The 27,713-nt window shown below is 27.6% G+C and overlaps 1 protein-coding gene across 1 annotated transcript in view; it reads left to right on the top strand.

The window, feature by feature from the left end:
• The window catches only part of LOC113366410 (probable G-protein coupled receptor 158), a 181,265-nt gene that overhangs the window by 83,858 nt on the left and 69,694 nt on the right, over positions 1-27,713 (top strand). Inside the window, exon 3 of the mRNA XM_026608008.1 lies at positions 23,283-23,492. Coding sequence (XP_026463793.1) covers positions 23,283-23,492 — 210 coding nt within the window. The remainder of the gene's footprint in view (positions 1-23,282; positions 23,493-27,713) is intronic.

The following is a 27,713-nucleotide window of genomic DNA, read 5'->3' as shown; positions in this document are numbered from 1 at the left end:
TATATAGTATTGGAGGTAGTAGGTTAGAAATCAGGCCATTCCAAAATTTAATATAAAAACACAAGTAACCTATCTTGGGACAAGAATTATCTTAGAAAAATATTACTACAATAATAGTTCTTAATTCTCTAAGACCTAACAATTTCTCATTGAGTTCTAAATTAAATCATAATGGATTTAAAGCATATATAAGTCACTGGGAGTAGTATGTTAGAAATCAGAAAATTGCAAAATCTAATATAAAATCTAAAATACCTTTCTGGTGACCCGAGTTAACTATGAGAAATATTACTACAATGATAGTTTCTTAATTCTTTAAGATCTTACAATTTCTCATTGAATCTTGTACTAAATCATAATGGATTTGTAGCATATATATGGCACCGGGGGTAGTACGTTAGAAATCAGGTAATTTCTGAATTTAATATAAATGACCTTTCTTGTGACCGGAGTTTTAACTAAGAGAAATATTACTATAATATATGATAGTTTCTCAATTCTCTAAGACCCTAAAATTTTCATTGAGATCTGTACTAAATTATAATGAATTTAAAGCATATATAAGACATTGGAGGTAGTATGTTAGAAATCAGGCAAATCCTAAATTTAATAAAAAATCACAAATAACCTTTCTTGTGACCCGAGTTTTAACAAACAATAAGATATGACTACATTAATATTTTCTCAATTATCTGAGACCTTACAATTTCTCAATGAATCTTGTACTAAATCATAATGGATTTAAAGCATATATAAGTCACTGGGGGTAGTATGTTAGAAATCAGGCGGATTGTGTAAGTGCGAAGTTAGTGGCGGCGCTTGATATATAGAACCCCGTCGACCTCAATAAAAGCTCGGTCGTGTGATCCGTACACCGTAAATTATCACGTAGAGATGAAATACGCACTTTATGATCTACTTAGGAACTAATACACTGCATAAAATACATATCATACAGGCAGAGGTTGCTTTACTTTTCTACGCTTTTGGTAATTCCTGTCGAGTTTCAAGATAACGCAAGCTCCTGGCTTAAAATGGTAGAAGATTTGGTAGGTTTTGCTAAGATTTGGAAGATTTAACATTTTAAACTTATACTTAAGGATTTAAAAATATATTATTTAATGCGGGACAATCAATTACATGATCTGATTCATTATGGGTTTTATCTGTTGTGTATGATTTGAATTTGTGAAACTACAATATTGTACTAAATTTGTAGCTTGAATCAAAACTGTTCTATTCAATATTTTACGTTTTAAAATATGATATAAAGTTTTAATGAAACGCGCTTTAGCCCTAAATCTGATAGAAGAAATCGCTAAATTGTCAGTCTTATTATTGATAAAAACCATTTAATTAACCATTTATTTAGCAAACTACTTTGAACTTTATAGATAGTCTTACTTTTTCGATGATTTTGCCATGTATTATAAAAAAATTAAACACTTTCTGGCAGATATGTTCATGGTATATATGACACGCATTATTTTGACCATGTTTTCTATTTAGAATATTATAGTAGCTATTATGAAAACATTGAAGTACAATTATGATCTAGTCTGAAATACTATTTATTATATTTGCAGCGATTTAATTATAATGCAATATAATTAATTTAATTTTAATTATGATTTATTAAGAGCAATCATTAGATATTTGAATTATTACTCGTTATTTATGTTAGTAAATTTTAGACCTGATTCATTATAAGTTTTATTTATTATTTGTGAGTTGAATTTGTGGAACTACAATACAAAACTCTTAGCATGAATTAGAACCAATGTTTTTTTAATATCTTTACGTTTTGAGAAAATGATTTTTTTAAATATCTTTACGTTTTAAGAATATGATTCTTTTTAATAAAACGCGCGATTTGAGCTCTACATTTAATAGAAGAGATTGCTAATATTATCAGTGTTATTGTTATTATTGGTAAAAACAATTTAATATAATTAGCGAACTACGTTTAACTTAATATTATTGCTATTGCTTGCTCTATACATAGGCTTATTTTTTACTACGATTTTTGCTATGTATTATAATAAAATTATACACTTTCTGGTAATGCTCATATATGACACCCATTATTTTGACCATGTTTTCTATTTAGAATATTATAGTAGCTATTATGAAAACATTGAAGTACAATTTATGATCTAGTCTGAAATTGATGCACTGCCATTATTGTAATTATTCATTTATAAATCGAAGTGGAGTTCCTATACATTTTGATCTTTTTATTAAACTAATCAACTGAATATAAAAATATTGAAATCAAAATAAAATAATCATATTTTCAAGTTTTGTCATATTGCCTAATATGTAAACTGATAATATTCTAATTTTAATTGCTTTTTTTGAATGTATTATTTTTATTACTTTGTTGCTAAATGTATTCATACCTGATAAATATTAAAAAAAATAATAATAATATAATTTTAACTGATAAATAATTTATTGATATAACTTATTTACTTTGATACAAATATAGTTTCATCATGCTATTATAATTAGTTCTTAAACCTATAAAATGCATTATGTAATTACTTGAGAAATAATAACAGCAATAGACTTACTAATAATCTTAAGATTTATAAAACAAATTATCAATAAGATAATCATGTAAGTAGGCATGCAAATACTAATATTTGTTAGTTTTCTAAGATAATAATGTCAAATTAAATGAATTAATAACCTTATATTGATGGATTTTTAACCAAGCTACTGTACAACATTACTAAAATTATAATTTTCTACTGAGTCCTATCTCAATGCAACACAAAAAATAAATGAAATTTTATTCATAATATCTGCATCTATTCGTCTTATAATATGTCTTTTCATCTCCGGAGAGCTCAAAATATCCGCAAACTCCTTACTGAAATCATCAGCGCGCTTATTAAGAAGAAAAGCAATCCGTAACACGATAAACACATAGATGCAAGGTTCTCAAAGATCCAGAAATTCAGAGACCGTTCCAAATGATTTATGAATGTGAATATTCTCATTCGAAACGGTGAGCCCTGAGTTTATCCTATATATCTTCCATTTATTGCGAGAGATATTAAATAAAAGCATATTCCGTATTCAAGAGTTTCACACACAAAGAAAACATTACGTGCATTATAAGCATATTTCGAGTATCTGTTGAATATATTTCATAGTCGAAGCTTTAACACAAGGTGTTGGAATTGAGTGCTTTATAAGTACATAACTTCCGATACAAGTCGTATTTCGTATTACGAAAACGATGACTGAAGAAAGTAGCTTAGAAATGTTTGCTATGCAAGTTCCAATATATACTCTCTCTTATGTGCAAGTCGTAAGTCTTGCAAAATAATAAATTGAATTCTCATTTTCAATTTATTGGGTTTACATCTTGAGCTTTTCCAAGGTAACAACTGTTATTATTAGCATTATTCCTCTAATAGAAATATTTAGAAATGATTTCAATGTACGTACTACTATTTTTATTGAATTGAAGAGTTTATATCAAAACGTGATAAAAAAATGAAACAAAGAAACCGTTATCAAAAAAAAAAAAATATTGAGCTAGTGGGGCGCATGACATCATGCCTTAAGGCAAATTTCTGGAACTTCCCGTACCAAAAATAATTATTTGTTTTTAAAAATAATTAACATTTTTGAAAAAAATTACTTCGAAAAAATTGATTTTTGAGGAACTATAAATTTTTGACAAATTAGAAAAAAAAAAGAAAATTTTCGATTTTTTTGCGATTACTATAACTTGCCCTACGGGAAGTTAATAAAAATACTTAAGTAATTTTGAAAATTTAAAAGCTCGCTGATAGATATACTTAAAAATCTGGCTAATTAGTTTTTGGTAAAGATCGACTTGACCATATCTTCGTATTCAATTTTTTTTTTTGATAATTTTGATGAAACTATGTAAAATGATAGAGTTTATGGTTTCAACTAACATTCTAAAATGGGGGTTTAATTACAAAAAAATAGGTTAAAATAATAAGTAGTCTCAGAATTTCAAAATTGTATCGTTACAATTTGGAAAATTCTTAAATTAATTTCGATTATTCTCATATAGGATCTTAAAAATGGAGCTTTTACCTAGTTAATTTTTTATTTTATTTTTTATTTTTTATAATTAATGATACTACTTTAATTTATAAGTGTTGCTGTCTATATTTTACTAGAAAGTTTTTAAAAGCTTGCAGTATCTTTTTACATAAATCGCAATAGAATCATTTTATTATCTGTGTATATTGATATTTCACCAATCCCTTTATTATTAAAATAAATTTATTGCATGAATACAATTTAATCTATTCAATACTTCATTCAATTTACTGAATCAATTTGCCAAAATTTGCATGTTTCATCATGAATTTATTTGAGAACGCAATATGTATCAATTTTGGAAGTGTGACCGAATTACATATCCATTCTATGAACATAGTAATATAAAACTGAATTAATTAATACAAATGAACATAAATGTAAACTAATATTGTTAACTTCATTTAAATGAAATATGTAAAAATCATAATTTGTTCTTTTGAAAATGATAATTGAAATATGTATAAAAGTGAAAAAATAAAGGTTGTGCTTTTCTTCATATAACATATTTTGCTGCATGAAGACCAAATATTAATAGATTAACCAAATAATAATATTAGATTAGAAATAATAATAGATAGCTCAGTGCATGAAATAAATTATTTATATATACAATAGCCTTATATAAAGTAAGAAATGTTCCGAATTACTATTGTTTCGAATCAAAAGTATCCATTTCCAACGGTCATTACACCTTGCAAATAGTTCACTGTCGTTGAATTGTTGCCAAGCCACAGAGCAACTAAATCTCAGTATGTAAGAAAATTCTAGTGGAGAGGCAATTCAGTGCAAACAAGTAGTTAAAATCAACGTTAAACTAACATTCAGATTAGACAACAAGCTCAGCTAGTCTGGCAAATGTACAAGACAGGAAAACTTTCTTGGGATGCAGTGAAAAAGACATGCCAGAAAATTAAGTTCCGCTTGGAAAAGCTTGGAAAAGCTCAAGCATGTGGACAGTTGACGTAACATATGCTCTCTCGTACAAGTCAAGAACAGACGATTACTTTAAGACAATTCATGAGATTATATTTTACAAAACTACATAAGTTAGCTATATCATAATTGCTTTCAATTTTTAAGATTGAATAAGAAAAACCGACTCGGCATTTATATATTTTCTGAACATTCCAAGTGATTGTGAATCGATTGTGTTTGTTTATGCAGTTTTGTGTGAATGAGAGCCTAAATTCGGCTTTTTATCGACGTTTTATCAAAAACAGCTCAACCTGAAAGACTTTTGTTGATACATCTTTGAGGAAGGTTCGTTTAAATTTTTTGTCATTCTAAACTGATTTTGAAAATTCGAACAGTATCAGGGTATTAACTCAGTAAGACAGTTTCTTTAAAATTAATAGTTAGAATTTTATTTGTCAATTTTAATATGACTCTTTGTGGTAAATGTAATAACCATCCTAAAATACCATAGCCCTACAATTTATATTTTTCGAGTATTTTTTATATTTATATATATACAATCATGTTTTTTTTTAAATTTATTGCAAAAAATACTTTAGATCAACCATTGCGAAGAGTTTTTGGAATACAATAATTTAAAAATAAATGTACAAAGTTACAAAATACCATATTACCGCATATCTATTAAACTAAATCTAAACTAAAGTTATTTCAAGATTTTTATTATTTATGGCGCTAATAAAATAAGAAATTCCATCAGAGCTTACTTGATTCTAAAATATTACTACTATAAATAATTGGGCACTTTATTCTAACTAGAAAGTTTGTCATATAGTTTTTCTTTTTTATAATACTTTTTCAGTTGAATGTCAGTTTAATATCAGATTAAAATGACATTAAAGATTCACTACATTAAAGGTAATATTATTTAACGCAAAAAACGATTAGTAACTTTATTTCAATAACATATATATATATATATATATATATATATATATATATATATATATATGAGTATATATATATCGAATACTTTTTTTTCAAATATTTTAAAATTTTAAAATCAGATTGAAATGACATTAATGTTTTACTGAAGTTCATTATATTAGCAAAATGCGACAAAAATGTTAATAATAATTTTATAATATATATAAATGTATTATATATTGATATTTAAGAAAAAATTATGTATTATTATATTAAATGGTTTTCGAATCCTTACATATATTAGATTTAAATATAACCCAGTTTAAAATAAATGTGTAATGTAAATGTTTTTGTTCTGACTTTAACTGTAAAAAAATCGTACCACTTAAATCGAGTACTCAAGTACAATTCAAACTTTTGATGTTTTTATATTTAAATCCTTATAAAACATTGTACACTTATTAAACGAAAATTTAATTTATTTTTTACGACACCTGCTAAATTGTGAGTTACGTTGGTAAGCTTTTAAATAATTCTGTAACTCTTATATCATAAGTTAATTTCTGCGACCGTAGAGATCTCATAAACCTTTTTAATACAGACCTGAGAAGTTCTAAACTCTTCAACAGCCGAAAGAGTTTTCAATGTGGTCTAAATGTACTTCGCTTAAGTGGTACTTTTAATATGTCGGGGAAAGTTAATATTTAAGAACCCTAAGAACCATTTTGTGTTAATATTGTATGGATTAACGAGAGTTTAAACTATTCACTGCATGAAGTCGTTTTAAGAACAGCTTGTAAAAGATTTTTGTCTTTTTATGCAATCATTGTTTCAATCAATGATATCATTAAATCACCTTTATCCTTCTAATTTCAAATATAGTTGTTAAAAAAAGAGTGCGCGTGAGGTTCACACGAGATTGAAGTAAAACTTATTTGCTACTATACAAAATGACATTTAAGTAAAAATAATTACATCATGTAACAATTTTGAACAATGTTTATTAGTAATATGATAACACTCGTGATGCATATATTCATTAGTATCAACCATTATACACATTTATATAATGATAAATTATAAATTATATATTTATAATAGCATTAAAAATATGTATAATATTTAAAAACCATAATGTAATTAAAGTCATACTTCAAATATGACATGATCGGTTTGTCATTGTAATTAGCATTTAGAAATAAACCCTCATTACAGAAATGAAGTAATTTCTGATTAATAAATTCTATAATATTCATTCACACAGTGGATTATGTTAAACAACGCCTAGACAAATATTGTTTTCGCAACTTCACTCATCATGTAATAATTGTGTTTGAAGAACTTCATGTAATTAAAATTAACATACATTCATTGACCGGTGGTATTTTTTTTACTATTTTGCTGGCGATATAATCTCATACTTTGAACAGCAACTGTCGGCATCGACAGCTATGCTGATTTGCTTGTTGATATTAGTACGCATACAACGACAGATCTTTATTCACAATGATATCATCGAGAGCGAATGACGAATCATTGGTACTAGACTCTCATCTTATCTGCCAGAACGCACTTCCGTTGCATTTGTACGGATTTACACACTAGTCGGGCCTTCAAAAATCTTATTTTTGAGATTTTGGTAGTGGACCTATTTAGCCGCGGACCTTTTTACCCGCAGACCTTCGAGCTGCTTCAATTAGCTGGGGATTTACTGAACATAGTCAGGTAGTTGTTTGTTTCATATGTGTTATTTGTTGTGATATAATTCGTTTTGTTTTCACAATATAATTGCTCAAAGTCAAATTAGACCTTTGTGACTCTCCTACTCTATTACAATTAATATTTATTAAGAATTACAATTATTATTTTTATGGGACTATATAATTTTTTATATATCTGAATTAACAATTGTAAGGGTTTATATTGCAATCAAATCCGTTAAATATCTTTGCGTATATTTTTAATCAGTTGAAATATGAATCAATTTCCCATTATTCTTGTATTTATAGAATTTCCCATCTAAAAACGGCACATTAATTTCATTACAAGTGTCAGTTCCTCTGGCAGTTCGTTAAAACTCTTTTTATGAGATTTTTTTCACAGAGGTTTCTGATATAATGGGCGATAATACCGAGGAGTTTGTCTCTAACATTGCGTGAAAATTTATGGTGTTACTTCGTAAACGGTCTTGGCAAGAACTGTATGTTTTTTATTGTATAATTTATGTCAGTGTCCACTGACTCGTGTTTATCTGCCGCAAAAAAGAACAAAAGTTACTCTGACGGATATTTAATCTTCATAAATTTCGAATGGACTTCTAAAATGTTACATGCAGAGATTACATCCGATGAAGGTGTAACAAATTTTCTACTCGTGTGGTTTGTAATCGGAATCAGTGTGAATATGAGACTTTAATATTTAAAAAAATACTCAAACATATGACTGTAAAATTCCAAATATAAATCCATTTCTATAAGATAAAACATAAACTTACAATTTGTTTCATTCTTCATTAATACTTGTGCAGATAAATTCATATGTAGTATTTTAACTTTAAAATATTATATATTTACGATTTAATATTTAATATTATATATTATATATTTACGATATCTTTGTTAATTTAAAATGCTTTATTTCAAATTGAATATTAATTAGTTTATATACGTATATAGTAAGAATGTATATATGTGTATAAGGATGTGCTTTAATTATTTTATATAGATTAACCAGTTTGAATTCATAAACTCTATTTTTAGTCGATGAAGATGATTTTCAAATTTCATCTATTGTTTACTATTGCTATAACAATTTTAATCAATATTTTTTTTATTTTTATATTATTGAAACAAGCTAATATACTTACATAAAACTACTTTCACAAATCATTTTGTAGAATTTTTGAAAAATATAAAATTAAATTTCTTAAATTCTGATAGCTGTTTATACTTTTTATCTCACTTGTGTGCTTGTTAGGATCATCTAATTTTTTGTCCACCAATTTATCATCTAATTTATCTACCTACCAATTTACCTGTATATCTGTTATTCTCTGTACGTATTTATTTATCTACCTTTTTACCTATTTGTCTGTTTACCTGTTTACCTGCCTACCAGTCTATTTGTCTACAAGTCTGCTATTCTAACTACCTACCTATTTTCTGACTTCTACTCTCCCTGCATATCTGTCTACCAGTCTTATTTATGTACCTGCATAACTGTCTACTGTCCTACCTGTCTCCATGTCAACGTGTCTACCTGTCCACTTACTATACTATTTTATCTATTAAAATATTTCAATTTTCTACCAATCCTCTTGTCAGCCTCTCTATGTGGCTACTTGTCCACTTGTCTTTCTTTCTCCTTGTCGAACTGTCATATTTTTATTTGCTGATCTGTCTACCTATCTCCTGTTCACCTGTCTGCCATTCTACTGTGTACCAGTTATTCTGTTCGTATATAATCATTAATAATGATTTACAATGATCATTTGAGACGACCACATGTCAATTTTATAACTTTTTCTCTGCAGAAAATAATCAGCATATCTTCCCATCAGCAGGAATCAATTGAAATCGTGGACGAAAAATTGTATTCACACAACACACACACAGACACATACATCAATTTTTTCTAAGATTTTTTCTAAATGTTCAGGAACCTCTTAAACACAAAAGTATAAAAGTTTCATTGTCGATTTTTTGGCCAGCGGTGGTTCCACTTAAGATTATAGAACTCAAATATAGCTTCAAGTGTAAATCGCCTCTCGTGGGTATAGTTGCATATATATAATACAAATATCAGCAAATACTTCGAGTATAGATAACTGAGTTGGACAACTACAGGGTTGCCAGCTATTCAAGATCCGTGTAATAAAAAGTCGAAACAATCACTGATTGCCCTAAGTGTGAAAGATTGTAATTGAAAAAAAAAATCTATTTTTTGACGATTACTATAATTTATCTTGAAGGACGTTAAAAATAATGGCAAAAAATAATTCAAGAAATAGTTGGAATTTGCAAGAAATATGAGTTCATACTTACTAATTTTTTGTTAGAACATTTTTCTCAGATTGCCATGTCAGCTCATGAATGATAAATACGCCATGCCCATTCATCATATTAAGTCACTAGTAATATGTTTGCTTAACGATCAGCTTTCATGAAACTATTATATCGCTTAATGAGTATCATTATTTAGACAGAAGCAAACAACGAACCCGCAGATTGTGTACATTATCAATACAACCATTAGTTCCGTAGTAAGTACACATAGATTCACTCCATACGGCAAACATTACGTTGTGCAGATGAGCAATTGCGGCGAGAGCTCAAAGATTTATGGGGCGCTTGGCGGGACTCCGGCAGTCGGTGGAAGACTCGGCTAGAAATGCGGAATCAAGATCATGTACAATCACCTAGCTGGAAAATTGTGCACTCGAAAACACTGTATTATAGTAATCACTTACTTACTCACAATGTGGTGAAGAGGAATAGTTGAACTTCGAACTTATTAGTAAATTAGAAAAGTGGGAGCTGAGGCGTCATTGATAGTTGGATCAGCGGTACTAGTATCTGAATGAGAACATGTATTAGTACATTGTAATTTAGAAGTAAAACTTTTTCAGGCGCGACTAGAGTGTAGATCTGTACAAATGCAACGGAAGTGCGTTACGGCAAATAAGATAAGATAAGAGTCGAGTGCCAATGATTTGTCATTCAAGAGTCGAGTCAGGGTCGATTGTGATTAGTCGTCGTAAATGTGAATAGAGATCTGTCGTTATATGCGTACTGAGTCAACGTTGTATGCGTACCGATATCGACAAGAATCGATAAATAAACATTTTAAAGTTACATCGTAGTGCAAATCTTGATTTAATGAAAAATGCCTGAATCAGAATAATATTTTACCCTGTTCCTTGAAAATATTGATTAATAAGATTAATAATTAATAAGTTTATTCATTAGAAATTGTTTCTATATTATTCGTAGTTTCTATAAATCTTTGCAGTTATTAAAATAGAAAATATTTTTGAAGCAAGACAGATATTACAGCTGTTCAAAGAATGACATTATGTCGCCAACGAAAAAGTAAAAAAAAACATAAGCAGTCACTAAATGTATGTTAATTTTAATTACATGAAGTTCTTCAAACACAATTACAAGATTAGTGAAGTTGCGAAAACAATATTTGTTTAAGCGTTGTATTTATAATAATAATAATTAATATTATAAAATTTATTAATCAGCAATTACTTCATTTCTCTAATTAGGTTCGTTACTAAATGCTAATTACAATGACAAACCGTCATGTCATATTAGAACTAGGGCTTTAATAACATTATTGTTTTAAAATATAATACATAATTTTAACGCTACTATAAATATATAATTTGTATTTTATTATTATATAAATATGTATAATGGTCGACACTAATAAATGTGTGTATCACGAGTGTTACCATATTACTCATAAACATTATTCAAAATTGTTATATGATGTATTTATTTTTACTTAAATGCCATCTTGTACAGTAGCAAATAAGTTTTACTTCAATCGCGTGTGAACCTTACGCGCACTCTTTTTTCTTAATAGCCTTGATTACTCGAGCATTTAACCACCTACAACATATTCATATTCTATAAATTCTTTAGATTTGCGTACTATCTTCTTTTCAAAATCAAAATCATGCACTATCTATTGGCGCCCAAATACTCAAAATCAACAAATTAAAGCTGTACCACTTGGCAATCTTTATTTTTGTTCCCACAAATATTACTTTTTTTACACGTTTTTTCTCGTTTGTGTATTTAGAGTTGATTCTGTTTACATTATTTTTGAAACGTTCAATTTAAAAAATGGAAAAATAAATTATTTTAAATATTTTTACTACTAAAAGTTATTGTAATAAATCCTATTCTATAAAACTGATATATTGAGGTTATTTGTATTAAAATCCTGCTTTGTTTGAACATGAAAAAACCGTATGAACGGAAGCCCCATGCTCAAAATAATTATAAATCACAGAGTTTTTATTCGTATGCGTACAGCAAAATACACCGTTGTTTTACCTGGAAAATTGTACTAAAAACTTCATTTAAAATTACTACAAAGTTTCAACGGTTTTATTAAATCTATATTGTATAGTGTTGAGCTTTGTGTGTTGATAATTAACTGAGTATATTAGCATCACAATAGACCTTAATAAATCCTGTATAGAGTTTTAATTGAATATGGTTTTGAGTTAATTTCCATAAGCTTTATATATAGTTATATTTGATTAACTTTTGCAACGGCTTATTTCATATTATATTTATAGCTCGTTTTTTGAAATTAACATATGAATAGAAAATTTTATATACGTTTGATCCGAATATTATATTAATATAGCAACATTCAAAACATTTAATAATAGAAATATTATTCGCTTGGAGATTTTCTCATCAATAAAAATATTGATTACATTTCATTATTGATATAAAATTATACATTATTCTTTTGAATCCAAATAATATATTAAATTCATTTTAATTAAGTATATGTACAAAATGAACAAAATTTACTTATTTACATGAACAAAATTTACATACAAAATTTAATTATCATCTCGTACAAAATGAACAATATTTTTTCAAAATTTAGTAATAAATATTGAAATGAAATAAAAAACATGACAAGTGTAAAGAAATAAAATAAAATAGAATATAATATTTTTTGCAAATATTTATTGCCAATCAAGAATAGAGTAATAAAAAATAAAAATAAAGTTAAATAATAAAATACATGACAAGTCAAGTATGAGTTGACTTCGAAATTTCTTCAAAGTACTCAATAGTACCAAGAAAAGAAAATTATTTATAATTAATATTTTGACATTCTAAATATCTATTCACTCGTATAAAATAGTAATTAAAATTAATAAATAATTAATAATGGACAATTTTTTATCATGAAAATATATGATGGAATTTTGATATTTTAATATTGCATCATTAAACATAGTAAAAATAGTACTATTTACTAAATATAATACATTCTAGTTATATAATTTTCTACTTCAATTTGTACTACTGAGAGTATAAAATAAGGCTCTCCAAATATTTAATAATTACATGTTTTGAATTGTTTTATAATGTTTTAAAATTCAACAGTTTTTTTTTAAAAAAACTTTTATATAAACTTACACGTGAATGAGGTAAAAAGAACCAACTGAACCTTTACCCTGCCAAAAGTGTGAACATTAAAAAGTAGAAAATAAAAAAGAAAATTAATTTAAAAATGGGAAATTTACAAAAGATAAATTGAATAAATAGTTATTCCAACTCTGATAATGAATATTTCTGACAAAGTACCAGATCAAGTTTACAAGCAATGTTATTTCTGTAAAAAATGTATCCATGAAACTTATATTTTGAATTAGTTGATTATTGTAGAAATTATTTCACAAAATTTATTTGAAATTAAAAATAAGACTTTGCACCTGTTTGCCACCTGGCCGCCCCATTTTGTCCTGTCTATGGGGTAAAAAAGACCAAGTAACAAAGTTTTGAAAAACTGAAAAAAACACATTTTTTACATGATAAATTAGTTGAGAATTTTACTGAACATAGTAAGACTTTTTTATTGTTTATTTTTTGACTTTGATAAAATGTATTTGACTAATGTACTCTTGTATACAAACAATTTTACAATGTTATTTTATTGGATTGTATATAAGTATACAGCACACCATGTATTGTTTTGTAATTTTTGTGAGTTTTTGAAACCCAGCAAACTAAAACACATTTCTACAATTATGATTTAGCTAAGTATTTTACTGAACATAGTAAGACTTTTTCTATTTATTTTTTGGCTTTCATAATTTTTTTTTTAATTATTTGAACAGCAATCAGAACTCTTATATGTTCTATAAGCTGTTGGTTAAGGCTTATGACTAATTATTTTATAAGAGGCAATCCATCGATTTACCATTCTCTTATGTGTGGGATAGTTCTTACGTCTAATAGTTAAAATGTGATTGGATGTTGCAGCTATGTCCACGAAGGACGATTTCCACTTGGAATTATTATGTGATCTATAATCCCAAGTGGAAATTTGACATCAAAGTTGCCCGATGTCGGGCTACGGCGGTAGCGGGAATCGAACTAGCGAACCTGGGACTAGTTGCTGCTAGCCCACGCTCAAACCGATATCGCCACCGCTGACCCAACTTTGATAAAATGTATTGGACCAATGTAGTTGTATACAAGCAACATTACAATTTTATTTCATTGGATTGTATATAAGTATATAGCACGCCATATATATTGTTTTTTTTGTCAACAATATTATAAAACATAGTAAGATGATTACTTGTTTAACATTGAATATTTCTTGTGTTACAATTGGTTTGATTTTCACAATATATTGCTCAAAGTGCAATTGGATCTTTTACTCTTCGCTCTATATAGATAAAAACAAAAATGCTAGAAATAATTTCCGACAGAACAATTTAATTTTTTACATATTCTATTTGGTTTATCCGACGTTGTGGATGCATATATGGTTCGTTCATATTTTACCCAGAAAATGCACTTCATATATTTCCGAAATCGTTTTGATCTATCCGAAAGCATCGCAGCGTGTCATAACGCGTTTCGCGTTTCGTAGAATTCGTTTTTGAATAAATCAATTTATTTTTTATCAATGTTTCTCATCTGCCCGGGTGGGACTTCACCTCGCCGTTTTCCGACCGTCGCGTACCCAGATTTGTGCTCCGTGCGACCGACGAAATCTCGTGGGATTTGGCATCGCTCTCAGAAGTATTTTGCGAGTTTTTAGTTTTTTCTATTCTTTACCCTCGTATGTGAGGGTATAACGGCATTATAAAAGTGATCCGACTTATAAATATTTGTTTTCTGGACCGTGTGATGGACAATTTGGAAAGGACAGAGAATACAAATAATATAGAAAATATTATTCGACAAAATAATGTCAAATCCTTTGTGATCGCATATCAAAAGAAATGAATTTATTTTTTATTTTTGTGTTTTATATTGTATATATCTTTGACTAGACTTGAGTCTGGCGATGTGAATTATTTAATAATATTGGACTTCGTATTTTTTACGCTTGCTTAACACTGACAAGTTTATGAATATTCATGATTCATAAATTTAGAGCAACAGCGATTGGTTGTAAATAATTTTATCGACTTTGTCTGCGATGATTCATTGTTATTCAATTTTCACTTTAGGTTTGGAATATTAAATATATGGTTTACAAATCATACGGATTTTGGGAAAAATAAAATTACATATTTTAGAATTATCAAAAAGCATATCTCACATCAAGAAATTAGAATTCCACACAAATCCAATCATCAAATCCCTGCCCAACCCAGAAAACTGAAAAAGAAATGGCTCAATGATCTTTCACATCTACCACCATAGAATCATTAACTACTCGACAGAGTAGTCAATGCTCAGTTTCAGCCACAGTTTATGTTATAAGTTTATTATTTCAATATTTTGTTAATATTTTGTTTATTATTTACATTTATATTTTTGTATTTAGGTTTATTTTTTTATTTTTTATAAACCTCAACAATTTTGTATTATAAAACTTTAATAAAGTTTTGATTGACAAGAAAAAATTTAGAATTGTCTGAATTTTTTTTACAGATATCATACATAAAATCATTTGACATGTATTTCAAGGTTTCACTGAAAAAATTGAAATATGATTGAAATATGGAATATTTGCTCAATTGCCATGAACACCTTTATTATGTCCCAATTGAATATCACTAGTTATGCTGATCGTATCAGTATTATTTTTATTTTATTTCATTCATATTGAAGTCAACTATATAAAAATTAAACAAAAAATTATGTTTTGCAATTTTCCTAACAATAACAACCCCTGAATGTTTACAAAGTTTTTACCTACCCTCCACCCAACTTGAATCTATTGAAAAAAATTTTTTTTTCTATGCTACAATTTTTTTACAGTTTAAGGGCCCGCTACATCAAAAGATATTAAATATTTTACCCTCAAAGACTTGTACCCATTTGCCACTTTTGAATGCCGATTTAATTTTTTTATGACAAATATTTTATAATTTTGTTTATGGGGACTAATAAATATAGTCGAGAAAAAATTATCAGGGAGCTTGAAGATCCACGGGTAAAAATGTTCACTACCTATATCCCAGAAACAAGTTAGGATTTTTTTAACATTTGAAAGTAGTGGGTTTATATATGGTAGAGCGGAGCACAAAGGTCTAATTTGACTTTTAGTAATTTTACTGTCCAACCTATATCACAACATAATAACGCCTATCAAACAAACAACTATCGAACTATGTTTGGTATAATTCCCAGGTAATTTATAATTATAGAAATATATTTTTTGTTATTTGACCTTCTTTACTTTTAATTGCATTTCAATTTATATTTCTAGAAATTCCAATTAAGCAGAAATCAATTTGGAATATCTCAAATTTTATATGATTTATATTAAAAATTATGATTAATGTTTCAGGTTTATTTTTACCGCAATGTCGATATTCAAAACTAGTAAAACAAAATTTCTTGTGCACATCTATGTACATTATTGTCAATATGCAAAAATACTCTATTCATACAAACAATGGATTTATACGCCTCTAAAAATAATCGTATGGTTAAAATTAATATATGCAGTCCAGTCCATTAGTTGGTTCTTTTCACCCACACCACAGATGTGAGCTTTTATAGAAATTATATAAAAAAGCTAGTGTATTCAACCTAAAAATAACAGTAGACCTTTGAAACACCTAATTAAAGTATTCATAGGAATCAGATATCATATAAACAAAATATAAAAAGCTCAAAACCAAAAAACTATCAACGAAACAAAATACTTTTGTTATGAATATATTGATACATGGTCGTTGTATCATCTTATTTCAATATGATGTTATTTAGTTCTATCCACTAAAATTTAAAAATTAGGTGCCAATTAGATAACAAAATTGAAACTGAAAATCTCAATTAAAACTGCACCTACAAAAATAAAATGCTTTTCATATCATCTCTGAAAAATTACCAAGGAGCGTTTGGTCCCAAGACGGCACAAATGACCCTAAAAAAATCACATTATCCTCTGCCAAGTTGGTTTTTGTACAACGTTAAGTTTGTTTTCAGTTTTTTTGCTGCTGGCAGAATTTGTAGAATCCACACATTGTTCATCCAGACCTGCAAGGTGATAGCCTATGATAAGGTACCAGATTTTTTGCCGCAAACCTTGCGATAAATTCTCTTGAAATCTAACAATGACATATAAAGCGTAGGATGTGATTAATATTACAATTCATACCAGGGAATTTTGATAGAGCTATGAATATAAGAATAAAGAACAGTTTGCATGGTGAAAATGCTTGTGACAAAATTCTTTGTTTTCATTGAATAAAGATAATTTTTTTTATTATTACTCAAAAATAATTAAATACAAATACTTCCATTTTTTATTGAACAAGTTGAATGTATATAAAATAAATCAAAATAATTAATACGAATTGTTTTTAGAGGGAGAAATCTAAGAACCTTATCCTGTGATAAAGTTCGACGTTTTCGACGTTCGACGTTGATAAGTTTCGAGTAACGAAAAAAAAAGAAAAAATGAACTTACGATTATTAGTATATTTAATCTGTTTTTAGGATCTCTTAGTTGTTTTGATACAAAATTTGTATTCTTTGTTAGGCTATCAGAATGTTCATTCAGCCTATTGACACACTTCTGATTAACCAATTTTTGGTGGAATTCCAATTGGATATCACAGATTTCGCCTATATTATTAGAAAAAAGAATACATATAGTAGATATCTATATAAAATGCAGTGTCTTTAATGAGAAGGCCATTCCAAAAAATTTTGAACAATTAATTTAATAATAATAAGTGTTGGACATCACTAAAAATACAAGTTCTAGTAAGGTCTGTCGTCAGAAATAATAAACGTGATGAGAAATAGATCAAGTTTATCTTCACAGTCAGTGGAAGAATTCACTTATACAAATACATTTTGCATATAATCCACTCATTTATAATTTTTTATTATATATCTGTCATCCCAGTGAATATGTGGTTGTCAATTTTCACTATTTTGCAAAGCTTGATGTCAAAGTTCTATTACTCGTGTAATATCACGTATTTGAAATAAACGGTTTAAATTATATGTGAAGTGCTTCATTAATTTTTGTTCCTCATCAATAGTTTTTCAATTTAATAACTATTTTCAGAGAAATAGTTAACACCGCGATTAAAAACACTTTTGCCGAAATTCGACTTAAACTTGGGATGGTAGATATATATATACATATATATATATATATATATATATTCACTTTTAATTTTTTTATTTATTTATTTATTTTTACAATCCACTATTTTTTATTTATTCATGCTTCAAAATATTTGAGTTTGTTTATCTTCTAATCAAGATCATTGTCTTTACAGATGTCAAGAAAAGTCAATAAAAAATTATATTAAATAACTTTTTAGTTTTTTTATTACAACTGGGTTCTTGTCCGAAGCTCAGCACATATATACATATACTTATAGAAATTTTTTTTTCAATAAAGTTTTTTACATGAATATTAAATAATTTTTTATCGTTCACATAATTTAAATTAACATTTTTCTCATTACAATTCGTTACGTTACATTTTATTGTTTTTTGTACTATACAATTTCAAGACTTCAAATATAATAAACATAGCAGATTCTAAACTTTAGAATAAAGCAACATATGCAAAATCTTCTGTTGGCCCTCAGGCTGAAAGAAATAATAAAACTCATAATTTATATACTTTTTTACTTCTTTGACGGCTATAAAAATGTTGACATTCTGTAGATAACTCGCTGGTTTCAGCTCGAATAAAAAATCTTAAGTGTTAGGTAGGCATATAATTTTTCAAACTCCGTTATATTTCAAAAGGCTCGCAAAAAGTGCACCCTGCAGTGTTTCGGCAGTAATTGCGACCGAGACTAATCGTCCCATTTTCCTTTCACCCGGCTGTAATTATTTCGTCGAAGGAAAAAAGTCATAAACATTTCTTTTGATTCTAATTATGTTTCGCATTAAACACCCCCGAGCGCTCCAAGTGCCTTTTAGGGGGTGGTTTCAAGTTTTGATATTGAAGCGGCATATTTTAATGAGAATTTAAATGAAATATATATGGACCGCATGATTTTTCATGAGAATTTTTAAGATTTATCTCTGTTTCAGATGCTCATTTTTGGGTGAATTATTTTCTCATTAAAACATATAGAATGCAATCGTTATTATATTTTTACTTATTATTTAGTTATTCATAAGTCACTCGTAATCATTAACTATAATAATTAACTTAAGCTGTTGTTATACTTAATTTGTAATTGAAGTATGAAAGTTAAATTAAATTAGAAACTTAAATTTGATTATATGTATAGAAGCTACACAAAGTTAAATCATATATCTACGTATATCAATTACACATATTAAGATTGATTATGAATAAATATTATTATAATTGGATCTACAACTCAATGTTTTGGATTTTGAAATAGAAACAACAGCACTAAAAGTATTATTAAAACACAATATACAAAATAGATTGCAATGAGTGTTATTGTTAACCTCCCGTAGGGCAAGTTATAGTAATCGCAAAAAAATCGAAAATGAAATTTTTTATATAACTTTACATTTCAAAGGTTTCTGAATATTTCGGCATACCTTAGAAAAAATGGATGTATGTGTGTGTGTGCGTGTGGGTGTGTGCAGATACAAATTTTCGTCGACGATTTCGGCAACACCGATCAACCGATTTGAATAATTCAAAAAAACATTCGATTCGTATTGATAAGGAGACGTGCTGATTAGTTTTTGGCGGCAGGTCTAGCGGTTTTGGAGATCTAGTGAAAATAGTAAAAAAAGCTATTTGGCGGTCAAAAATCATCTTTAGACATATGCATATCAAATTATAAGATATTTTATAGATATGTTAACAATAAGTATAAATTTTGTTTACATTCCTATGGGTTCCGTACCAATTACGCGCTTCGATATTTTGTCTCTATGCAGTTGAAGCAGTACCATTGCTTTGAAAAAAAAGTTCAGAAATACCAAGATAAAGAAAACATTTTTTTTAAATGTCTTTTTTTTTCAAAAAAAGTAAATTTTTGTCAAAAATTTATAGTTTCTCAAAAATCTAATTTTTTCAAAGTCAATTTCTTTCAAAAATGTTAATCTTTTTTAAAAAAAATAATATTTGGTGCGAAAAGTTACAGCAATTTGCCTTAAGGCACGATGCCATACGACCCACTAGTTAACGTTCTTGTATTTGGGTAATTTTTCATTATATATCCTATATATTATACATAGTTATATTACAACAATCATAAACAAGTTAAAACCATGTTTTCTGAACATATATATATATTTCTTTAAGCAAACGCTATACTATGCGTTTGACCATTCATTATAAAAAAACATGTTGACCTTAGGAAATTTCAAAGATTCGTTTTCATCTTTTCACATTCTTTCAGTGCATGCTATTATACTATAGAAATTTTAGTTTAATTTAAACGCTTATGTTTATCTTATCTAAAAGATGCATAATTTTTATTTTAAAATAATAATAATAAATTGGTTTGGTTTTTGTTAAATTGATTATTTAGTGTGCATTTATTAGGTGATATACAAAATTTACTTTAGTGTTTAATATGTTATTGCACCTAACTTTGTTTTAGCTGACGCATTTTGTCCTAAAAACTTTATAATATTAGATAAATTTATCACTGGTGATTAAATAATATATTTCAACGTATGCCAAAACTCGATATATGTACGTCTATATAGGAAATAGAAATCGATGCGTGTATGCAAATATCATATTGTATCGCCTCGTGATATCTGCATACGCGGCTGCCTTCCTGAAATATCTGACTAATAAATATACATCTGACACATCCGCATATCTATAACTTTTCTATTTTCATATTTTGGATTCCTGTCAACGGCTCCCGTTTCCTACATAATATACGGTTGTCGCAAATGGCATATTATGATATTGAATACTTTGGCTTTCACTTCGCGTGAGTTACTGCTGAGCTAAAGAAATCCGAAGGACCGAACAAGGCGGATACAACGAGTCACACGGACCTATTATACCTCATGCGCTCACACCCGGAATACCATGAGTATAATATCTCTGCATTCATAAGCAAAATAGTTTCACAAAAGGAATTGAAACGATACAACCGATATTTATAGCGACACGATTGATATTGCTTAGCTTAAAAAGTCATGATGATATATTCATTTTCTGAAATTTGTCAGAAACATGTTATTTTCAGTTTAGATATATTGAAATGAAATTTGGTGGTTGTTTCTACCACCTATGATGGAATGTGTTTGGGTAACTGGACCAGAGCGGATGATAATATAGAAGCACTGATTCTTGATTGATGTTGATACTTTTATTGTTTACAAAGAATAATTCTAATTCTTAACTCTGATTGTTATATACTCAATTAACGTTTACAAAATGTGTAATCTAACAGCAAGGACGGAAGAACTTCAGATAGCCTTCAAATAGCACGCAGTGCCTTAACAAAAATAATTAATCATATTTATGAATTTAAAATAATATATAGGGCAAGTAAGTGTAGTGTCAGACAGACAGACAGATAAAAAGAATTTATTACAATAATTGATCATACATTTTGCATTGTTATTTTTTAAATTAAACGAACTATATCAGAACACTTTACACGTATCAAATAAACAACTACCGAACTATGATCAGTAAATTTCTCAGTTAATTCATAATTATATAAATATATTTTTTAGCTATTTTTCTAAAATTGTCACCTGTCTCTTTTTTTACCCCGTGGCTGGTTAGAAAGGGACATTCGAGAGGTAACTGGACTTTTGTCTTATTTTTAATTTTTAAGGATTTGCACGAAATAATTGCTTTATTATTCAACCAATACAAAATATAAATTTTATGTTCTCATTTTTTACAGAAATAACACTGTATATGAGCTTGTTCTATTTTGTCAGAAATATTCACCAGAAGAGTTGGAATAATTATTTATTTAATTTATCTCTTCTGAAGTTGTTTTTTTAACTTAATTCACTCTTTTATTTACTATTTTTTATTGTTTTCACCCATGCCAAGGTAAATGGTCAAGTTGGTTTTTTCACCCCACCCTCGTGTAAGCCTCTATAGATGTTATATAAAACGGTTGAATATAATTTAAAATTAACAAAGCATATTAGAAAACAATTAAATAACATATACTCAAAAATTACAGTAATGTTTCGTAAACTAAACAACAGCCATCACAACCATCAAAACTAAAAACGAAAAAAAAAACTCTAATGATGGATTTTCAAACATAGTCGTTTATCTTTCGACAGCTACGTTGTCAGAATTTCTAATTTATTGTTAAAAAATCCTTAACTTTTTTGCTTTCTGACATTATTGATGGTAATTCAAGGTTAACTGTCATGAAAATAAACAAAAATCTATGCGGTTTGAAAGTTATGAACTTTTAAGTACAGCGAAGAGCTTTGGTCGAACTGTGTCTATTAATTCGGCTATTGTGGTTTAAGTTTTTTATTTTAATTTTTAACATTAGAATCAAAAACGTGAATAACATTTCTATGAAAACAGTAAAAATGAGGTCAAAGTTTTCTCATATAAGACTAAGATTATTAAGACTATTTATTGAGTATGATACTATGAGTTTGAAAGAACGTCCCTCAAAAAAATCTTACTGAAGTACATTGGCAAATTTTATTATAAGTTATTTGTTACAATTTGATTACAATTTAATTATGATTGCAAAATGATACAATACTTGTTAGGTTTATACTTGGAAATGAGTTAAAAATGAAAAACTAAAAAGAATTTTATATTTGGAGAGCATTTTACACGATACCAGTTCAACAGTCTTTGCTTAGTTCATTGAGCTTGGGCAAATGTACAATATTTGAACCCATTGGGAGTGAAATTTTCTTATATGAGTTTTTTTTAAGGTATTTAGCACCATAATAATTTCATCTTAAACTCTTTCAAGAAAATTAGAAATGAGCTAATCAAATAATTCAATTCATCATAAGATTTTAAGCATTTGTTCTACTGTATATTAAAATTAACTTAGAAATTTACGTATAATTTACTTCGATAAAACGCCTACATTAGTAAATATATACAGTAGCACCTTTGTCCATGAAGGCTTTTATAATATCTGTAGTAGTATTAATATTATATATAACACTTAATCATAATGATTTTCTATAATAACTATTTTTGTCTCATTTTTCCTCTAGTGGGCGATTGGTGCCCGCAGTTCGGCATTGGAAGTGGCTCGAGCCTTGGCCGAGCGCGGTGCTAAAGCCGATGCGACGTTCGCTGGGTCGCTAGCGCGCGGTCTGCTGCAAAAGCACGCGTCGCGGGGACCTCGGGCTTCCGTGCTCGCTGTAGCGCTGGCCGCGCCGCAGACCAGATTAGCTGTACTTATGTTTCGCGCTGGATCACCGGTTGGTAGAAATTAATCATGTGTATTGGAGTTTGTGTTAACGAATAGATTTTTGTATGCTACATTATGTACATCTTAAAGATGTATTATATTGATAAATATTATATTTCTACGAATAGATCTTAGATATTTCTACGAATATCTAAGATCATTCGTAGAAATGATAGTCTCTGTAGGACAATTTTTAAACCTAGTTGGTTTTTGAATTCATAGCTTCATATTGTATATAATATTGACATAATATTGCCATGCATTTAATATGTTACTCAGTATAATGGTTTTATACTGATATATAGTTTTATTTTTATTGTTGATATAAGTAAATTTCATGAGCAACAATACAACAAAGAAGCTGTTTGCACAATGAACTATTGAATGCTTGAGAGAGTGCACAGTTGCATTCTTCCTTAATTAAATAAAATAATTATGATATAAATTGACTTGGATCGCCAGTTAAGTGCATTATATATAGGTAATAATAAAATGTTAACAAAACAAATGTTACAAAACGCACGACGAGCTAACACAATTTATTCTTCACTTTTAATATTATATAGTAGACGCCTTTAAATACATAACAAACTGACTCATACATAAAAATTCATAGCCATAATTATAAAAATTAAAATGGATCAAAAATTTGTTGACAATGAAAGAAAAACCTTTTATTTTTGATATCCTTTAAGAACTAGTTCAAGTCATCAATTTTATGGTAATATGTATTTTATTTTTTTTAAAAACCGATTTCTTTATTCTATTTTTGTTCCAATTCTGATTTTCTCCAATAGTAATCATGCCTTCTTTCTAACTTCTAACTTTTTTCAAATTAAACTCAACAATTCAAATTATATTTAATTTTCCATTAAATATTTTTAAAATCTGCTTTTTACTTCTATTTTTATGGAAATTCAAATCAACAATTCCAATCATATTTAATTTTAACTTAACATTCCAAATCCTATGTCAGTGTGAGTCAGGCACGCTACTGACTGAGTTATTCCCCCCAGTAATTTATATCTTCTTCTTCAGCTTAAAACTAGTTCTTCGAATAAATTTAGAACTTGCATTTTGAGACACACACTTCATTCAATACATTTTTTCTCTAAAACTCTTAAGGAAATTAGAAGATTTTTCTAATAATGATATAATTCTTAAAGCAATTTTTTAGTTAAAACACCTATAGTAAAACAACCAATTTCAGAGACGGGCTCTTTACTATCGAGAATTTGATATTGCAATTTAGTAATTATGATGCATAATTAATTAGACATAATTAACGTAATAAGAACTGCAAATTAGATATACTTTAATTAGACAAAATTTAGCGATAAAAAATTGTTCTATTAGAGCAATTACACTTCTATCTTTAGATCCAATTATTAATATTTAATTTACTTTAGCAACTTAATACACTACTATGCTTTATATATTTGATTCAAAAAAAAAAAATTAATTACAAAAGTTACTAATTATTGAGTATCATCGTATTGGTCATAATCGTTCTTAATATTTACCTTAAGTTTATTTATTCATGAGGGTTATTTAATTTTTGTTCGTATATTAAAGTGCCAAACAATGTTCAATTGATCACTAAACCTGATGGACAGCGTTATACAAAGCAGTTGTAACATTAGGATGTATTTGAAAATTTGTTGCCAAATGATAATAGTCCTTCTTCAGCATTTCTGAATCAAATGAAGAATTATCGTCATTAAAGTAAATGTAATAACAAAAATATATCTAATATTCTCTATAATAGCCACGACATTGAATTTTACAGGACCCTTAAATTTAGATTTTAACATATATTTTATTTGTTTGAAATTCATTGTATTTGATTAGTTCCTGTTTTATCTATTACATGCTTATAGTATGAGATAACAAAAGAACATGATTCTGTTATTAGCTAATACAGTTAAAATTATAATAGAAATGATAATCATCATCAGATTATATGGTTTGAATTACTGGTTTATTTTTTATTTATGCCGGAAATAACGAGAAAAAAATTAATTATTTTTTAAGATAAAAAAAGGTTTCTACGCTCACATAGCTTAATAAAAAATTAAAAAACATTTTGTTTAGAATTTACGACCAATAAACATCAAATTTTTTATCAACATCCAATAAAACCGCTTCGTCGTATATTGGCATGATTCGACACATATAATTTAATTTACAAATCAAAATTTTATACCATTCTGCTCAAAATATTCATAGCGACATATAAAGAGAAATATTTTTTATTTTTAGCATAAATACAGCACGCTATAAATAACCATGGAAAATGTTCTATCCTCCGGTAGTAAAAATTGCTATAAAATTGAGTACCCAACTCGAGTGTTACATTCTGTCATTCAATATGCCGCGAATGGGACGCGAAAAGCTCTGCATCGGACGTCAGCTTACCGTTCGCCGTAAAATGAATGCCAGTAAAGATTTATAGATGAAAATATAATGGTCTTGCCGAAAATTTAAATATTTTTAAATGTATGCGACTTTCTGCAGAGCATGTTATTCAAATATTGGACTTTTTATATCTTCATGTTTAAATTCCTTTTGACTCTAAGGTAATCCTTAGTGGAATAGATATATTGGTGTGGGTGTTCACTACCCATGATGCCGTAATCATGAATTTTTGTATGCATATATGTGTAGATACAATAATTCTGAAATATTTTTCCAATCTTAATAATACGTAATGGCATATAGCCTGTTCATATTAATGGGCGATTTTTCTGGGTCGCACATGGCGATTTTTCTGGGTCATAGCACTATACTTGCATTTTCATTTTAAACAATTGATTCATTCATAAATCAAGAGTCTAATAAATAATGTCATATATTAGATTTATATCTCCGAGAGCTTTTGTACTTAGATAAAATGATATTTGAATTCTATACTTCAATTGAATTAATTTTTATTAATAACTTACCCTAATTGTGAAGAAACCTACCTGAAAGTTTTTTGATTTGTAGGGATATTATTTAAATCTGTCTAAATTGGGTTATGTTATATTTTTGTTAATTAAAATTATGAACTTTGATTTCCACTAAATTGATCATAAGGTTTTATGATGTTTGATTGGAGTTTATTTGTGTGGGTGTGTGTTATTTAATCACATTTGCTCATATATTGAAGTTTTTCAAAAATTTTATTTGAGTTCATATTTATTTTAATTGTTTGTATTTTATTGTATGTTATCAGTTCATTAATTTGATATATCTACGTTTATAGGACGTTTATAGGACCGGAGGTCTCAGGTTTCTAGGGCATAAATATATTAAATTTTTATTTACAGTGATACTTACGAATATTTTGTTTTAGATAATTGAATTTAATTGCAAAAAATTAGGCGGCAATGTTTATATTAGATTTATATAATTCGGAGCTTACAGTGGTATAATTCTTTTTTTACTTAGTGCTACTCACAAATATTTTATTTTCTTCAGAAAATTGACTTTATTTGCATAATCTTAGATGGAAAAATACAATGTTCATATTAAATTTCCATTTTTTAGATCTTTATATATAAATGAAATGATATATACGTTACCTAATTTAATTAATTAAAATTATCGAAGTAACTATCGTGCTTGCAAGATTTAATTTTTCGAAAGTAATATTTATAATCTTATTGAATTAATATCCATCAAAAATATAATATGACCTAATTCAGGTCATATTATGTTTTTGACATTAAAAATTAAAACATTTTTAATAAATTATTAATTGCCATCGTATTGATCATAATTTTTATAATTCTTATATATTTATTTGTAAGGCAATAAATCATGTTTGCTTTTGTATATCAAAGCACCAAACAATTTTTAGTTTTAGTTTATTGATATTCCTTAGAAATAAATAAACAACTTGTTTTCAAGCAGTACTAGCATTAATTTTCAGTTGAAAATATTGATAGAAATGTTTTGAGATGAAAAAATAGTTTTGCTTCAGCATTTCTAAGTCAAATTAAGAATCATTAGTGTTAAATTAAATTCAATAACAAAAATATATCTAATATAGAGAGCCACGACATTGAATTTCATAGGACCCTTAAATTTAGATTTTGACATATATTTTATTTATTTGAAATTTATTGTATTAGATTAGTTCCTGATTTATCTACTACATGTTTGCAGTATGAGAGCTTTCAGGTCCTTCAAGGCAGAAAAACCTCACATTTTTAGTTTCCTTTTATAATAAACAGATGAAAAATGA

This window comes from Ctenocephalides felis, unplaced genomic scaffold (genome assembly GCF_003426905.1).
Source record: "Ctenocephalides felis isolate EL2017-DRISC unplaced genomic scaffold, ASM342690v1 CF-g0.4_SCAFFOLD_01170, whole genome shotgun sequence".
Classification (NCBI taxonomy): domain Eukaryota; kingdom Metazoa; phylum Arthropoda; class Insecta; order Siphonaptera; family Pulicidae; genus Ctenocephalides; species Ctenocephalides felis.
Note: the sequence above shows the minus strand (reverse complement) of the source record. Positions and strands in the feature narration are given on the sequence as shown.